The sequence below is a fragment of the Athene cunicularia genome, assembly GCF_003259725.1.
Source record: "Athene cunicularia isolate RWA chromosome 5 unlocalized genomic scaffold, athCun1 chr5_part1, whole genome shotgun sequence".
Classification (NCBI taxonomy): domain Eukaryota; kingdom Metazoa; phylum Chordata; class Aves; order Strigiformes; family Strigidae; genus Athene; species Athene cunicularia.
Genome location: NW_020799101.1, coordinates 15632832 through 15638038, shown reverse-complemented (window position 1 = coordinate 15638038; position 5207 = coordinate 15632832). Strand labels below are relative to the sequence as shown.

The 5207-nt window shown below is 40.1% G+C and overlaps 1 protein-coding gene across 2 annotated transcripts; it reads left to right on the top strand.

The window, feature by feature from the left end:
* The first annotated feature begins 57 nt into the window (after window positions 1–57).
* On the top strand, window positions 58–2331 carry GSKIP (GSK3B interacting protein). Of its 2 annotated transcripts, none has more exons than XM_026849158.1 (3): window positions 58–61; window positions 948–1206; window positions 1833–2331. In XM_026849158.1, the coding sequence occupies exons 2-3, from the start codon at window positions 949–951 to the stop codon at window positions 1992–1994; spliced, it is 420 nt and encodes a 139-aa protein (XP_026704959.1). In that variant the 5' UTR covers window positions 58–61; window position 948; the 3' UTR covers window positions 1995–2331. The 2 variants fall into 2 exon arrangements, with proteins under 2 accessions (XP_026704959.1, XP_026704958.1); XM_026849157.1 differs by lacking the exon at window positions 58–61 and adding an exon at window positions 221–311 and having other exon boundaries at window positions 946–1206.
* Window positions 2332–5207: the final 2876 nt, after the last annotated feature.

The following is a 5207-nucleotide window of genomic DNA, read 5'->3' as shown; positions in this document are numbered from 1 at the left end:
AGGTGGGCTCCCGGGGCGCGGCGCTCCTAACCGCGCTGCTCGGGGCAGTGGCGCCGGGGCGGTTCCTGGCTGTTGGGATTCACCGCGAACGGGAAGCTGCGCGGCTCGGTAGCCAGGTCCTCCGTTGCCTGCAGCTTCTTCGGAATTTGCTCGCAGGTCTAAGCCGGGAGTGAATGTCTTGCGTGTTGCAGATCGGCTCTTGCCAGCCCCAGCTCCCTCCGGGCGGCGGGGCTCGGCTACCGAAGCGCTCGGGGCGGCGTCCCAGGGGCTTCCCCGCCGGCCTCCGGCGCGTTTCCCCGTGGGTGTAAGGTGGGGGACCGCGGGAGCCGCTCTCGTAACCCCTGCGGAGTCCGTCCCTTTTGGGTAACGGTTCCTTACAAAGGCCAGCTGTGTGTGCCTCTGAAACGTACCGACAGTTGTGCATAAAAGCTTAGCTAGAGAATTGTTCTTTAGCGACTGTGAACTGAAATCGGCTGTTAATAGTCTTTATAGTCTCTGATAATCTATTCGGTTCACAGACGTTTCTAAACCTTTCTTAAATTCACCAACAATAGGTTTTTATTTTCTACAGCTACTGATGTGGGTTTTTCCAGGCATGACTTGTCTTCCTACTGCATTCTGGATCAGCAAAGTGCAGAATTAATTACTGCTGAATCATAACAGAGTCTTATACAACGGAATGCAAGTTACTTGCATAAGGAGCAGCAACTTCGGGGATACTGATTCTGTTTATATGTGCAAATGTAACCTTCTTAAGCAGTTGTTCTCAATGTCTTGGTTTTGAGTTATCTGGACTGTCATGAGCTATGGAAGTCATTGGGTCTCGTATTTTGCTTTTTTTTTTTTAACGTTAAATATGCCTGTTTAAGATATAATTTGTTTTATGGTGTTAGTATGTATTGAGTATAGTGGTATTATAAATCTAAAATAGATGTTTTCATATGCAGAATGGAGACTGATTGCAATCCTATGGAGTTGCCCAATAATACGGGTTTTGAAGAGGATTCTGATTATAGAGACTTCGAAGGAACAGATGTGAAAGATATGAGGCTAGAAGCTGAAGCTGTTGTGAATGATGTTCTGTTTGCTGTCAGCAACATGTTTGTCTCAAAAACCCTTCCCTGTGCAGAGGATGTGGCATATATCAATGTGGAAACCAGGGAAAGGAACAGATACTGCCTGGAGCTCACTGAAGCAGGACTCAGGGTAAACTAATTTGTTTATAATTTCTTAAGCTGCTTTGTTTAGAATAATGTTCATGTTCATAAGGTGCCTAGAAAAATGTTACAGTGACACCAAAAGAGCATACATACTGGTCTTTTATGAAAGCATGTTCTACGTATTTTCTCCTAGAAAGTAGAAATTTAACTAGTTACTTCCAACAAAGCAAGAGAGGAGGTTGGTAAAAAAATAGGTGTTTATTTGAGACAGAAAATTATGAAGATTGAAGCAGGAATTTTTTTTAGACATGCCGGTCTTTGAGTTTCTCAAGTACCCAGATAAGTCAGTAATACAGCATGTATACAACTCCTTTTTCAACCATTTGTATGCCATTTGTGCAAACACATAGATGTAAGACTTCTTTTCAAAGGCCATAATGATAGATTTTACTAATATTCTGAATTTTGGACAAAAGTTATTTAAAACTGTCTGAATACTGTACTAGCACTAAACCCCATAGCAGAAAGCATAGATTGAAATTTAAATCCAGTATCGTTTGTTCTCGAATTACTGTACCACCTTCACTGGCAAAGTTAAATGTTGTGATACCTGTTTCACACTGCAGGGTGATTCTAACCATAGAAATTTAACCAGTGATTTCTTTGTTGCAGGTAGTAGCTTATGATTTTGATCAGACTGATGACAGATTGCAAACTCCATACCATGAAACTGTTTACTCCTTATTGGACTCTCTCAGCCCTGCATATCGAGAGGTGTTTGGAAATGCATTGCTACAAAGACTAGAAGCTTTGAAGAAAGATAGTCAGTCATGATTTGCACAGATGTGAGGAAGGTTTAATTCCAGAAGGAATTCTTAGTATGAGGCGCTGAGATCTTTCTTACAAACATCTTAAGCTTCATTTCTTGCATTAATATCTAATTCATGCTAGTACTACTCTATAACATCTTGCTACAGTGGATTTGCGTATATCACAGTGCTATTAAAAGCCACTTTGATAAACAACAAAGTTTCTTAATTTTACTTTCTTTTTTGTCATAGGTGAGCAAGTAAGTTGCTTCTTACAACATTCAGAAAATTTGTTTTCTCTTCAAAGTGTTATTATCCAAAACTCTAAAAGAACATAGAGAGACTGAGTGTTATATATATATATATATATGTGTGTATATATATATATATATATATGTAGTATTTTTTTGTGTGTGTCCTTACTGATAATTTTCATATCTGCTTTTTAAAATAGAGGCTAACTATTTGCTCTACCCAGTTGATTAAAAAAAATGGAAAGACTACTGTCCTGCAAAGAACAGAATTTCAGCTCGATTTGCTATACATAAATCAGAAAATTCTCAGTTTTGGTAACAAGAAAGATAGTTCTCATACAACTGAGTGTTGCTTATATAGTGACAGTATCTGAGTGAAAAGCAATGCTCAGTATTATTTGATCTGCCCTTGTCTATGGCAGCCAGCAAACTCCAAATAATATGAGATGTACTGAATGTATCGTCTGAATCGCAAATGAATTAAGCACAGAATTAGGATGTAATGGGCTACCTTTCCTAAAGATGATGTCATATATGCTATATATATGTATGTAAATGTATGCTACATTGTAACTGGGAGGCTGGGAAGACATTTTAGTCTGTTTACTATTCTGAATGTGTGTTTACATGATGTACAGGATATACCGAAGAGTATTTTTGCTTCAACCTTTACTTTCTATGATACGGTACTTTGGTACTCCCGTTTTTCACACTTTCTCCCTCAATTGTACAGTGCCCTCTCCTAATGAATAAGTAAGCACTGTAATGTTAATTGCATTGTATTGGTTTGAAACCAAAGGCTGTATGAAATTTGCTAAGAATACAAACTGGAAGATATAACTTGTATTTTCTACTTAAAAACCGGTACAAATCTCTTTATAAATCTGCTGTTCTGCTGTAATTTTTCAAGTAGGTACTGAATAGTAGACTTTTTAAAAATTACAGTTGGTTAGAAATCCAGTACTGTTGAACTAACATTCTGTGACATTCGTACTTTTTTGTAGTCTTGTATCACTCCATATTTGCAACTTTATTTAAATAACTTTAAAAGTGCAACTTTATTTAAATAATCCTGCCATTATTCTGCCATGCTTTTTGTGACAAGTACATGAAGTAGTGCTTTTGGAGCCACGCTTTAGAGATACATTGGTTCTCATGAAGTCACAGATACCATTGACTTCAGTAGAGCTATATTGACTTGTACCTGCTCAGGATTAGTCATAGTAATTGGAGAAGCCTAGTAGAGCTTTTGTAATAGCTTTGGGGTAATAATGAACAACTATGACTGACAAGACAACTGTAGTAGCGCTTCTGTTTTCCAGAGCTTAATTTTGTGTTTATTATCTTTTTAGGTTGAAACTTCTGATAATAATTCTCTGCCCTAGGGTATGCTTTCATGTTCTAAAAATTGTTCATAGGCTCTCTTTTGCACACAGGTCTGTGGCACATGGTTAGTCCTCTGTGAGGAGAATGTACTTTACCAAATTTGTATTTGAATATTTTTCTTGCAACTACTTTACTTGTTCAATTTGAATGACTAAAGCATTAAATATGTGCACCAGTGTGTTGTAATTTTCTTGGGGGGGAGCTACTGGAAAGGGAGGAGTGAACAACCAAAGTCACCATGCCCATGAAATAATTTTAAATATCAAATAGTTAAGGAGTATCTTAAAACTTTTGGCTGCTACCTTCTATCTCCTGAAACTTTATTGTGAAAGAACAAGGTAGGTGATTGTTAAGAGGGACTTGGAAATGTTAGAAATACAAGTGGAAAAATGCCAAACTAAATGTTACCTTGCTAAGAGTATTATTTTTTTTCTTAGCCATATGTGTAAGCTGACACAGGCACGATGCAGGAACAACCGAAAAACTACAGAAGAAATGAAAAGAGTAAATTTACTCTGGTTACCTCATGATGCAGAGGATCTCTGCAGCAGCACCTGGGCAAAGGCACACAATGGGGAATGCAGGCATGGCGGAGCTTGGTCCTTGCTAGCCAGAAAGAAGAAAAGAAAGAAAAAGGTCTTGAACCTGCTGCTTTCAGCTGTATATATCAGGGACTTTTGCAAGTGTAGTTTTCCACTGTGCTTTGAGCTCTCCCTCAGCAAGGCAGGCAGTCTCAAGGATGTTTGATAAGGTGCCTCTGGGTGTATCACAGGCCTATTTTATCTAAACACGGTCAAGCACACAAAGCTAAACAATACGATTTGTGTATTTTTCAGTGCCCCAGCTACAAGTCACTTGACTGTTTACAATCCTCCTCAACAATCTTCCTTTGTATTCCCACATTTTTAAAATGCTTTGTCATTTTGCGTGCTTACTGTAAACCTAAACTGAGAAATACTTTCAAAACAGGTGGTTTGTAGGTATTGCTAGAAGCGACTTTGGTTGTTTCTTATAATATGCTGATGTTAACTCGAAATGGGGAAAGCTATGGCATTCTGCTCTGTCTGGGTTATTGATTATTAAGAAAATGCTCTCCAGTCCCTACACTTGGGCATTGATCCCTCTATGGCAATAGAGAATTTCAGTAGGTCTCTGACTGTCAGTTGCTTTAATTATCTGAACCCCTTAGTAAGTGCCGCTTGGCCTACTATAGCTGTTAATCTATGAATTACCCAAAAAGCCTCAAAGCCTGCCTGCTGTCCGAAAAGCTGTCTAATAACCTAGTTAAAGCTATTTTTACCTCAGCAGTACTACTTATACTTTGTCCTATTCGGCGTCTAGAAGTCAAGAATAAAGCCCCTAATTTATTGACTGCCACTATCCCAGTTTGTCCTAGGACAGACTGAAATTAGGTAGAAAAAAAGAGCGCAGATGCACCCTCGGCGCCCGGCATTACGCTGATGCCGGCCCTGACGGGCGGTGCGGCCCCAGGCGCGCCCGGCCGGTGGCCCGGGGGAGGCCGCAGGGCCGGGCCGCGCCCACTGCGCAGCCGCCGCTGGTCGCGTAGCAACAGGCCGCGTCCCCGTGGCAGGCTGCGG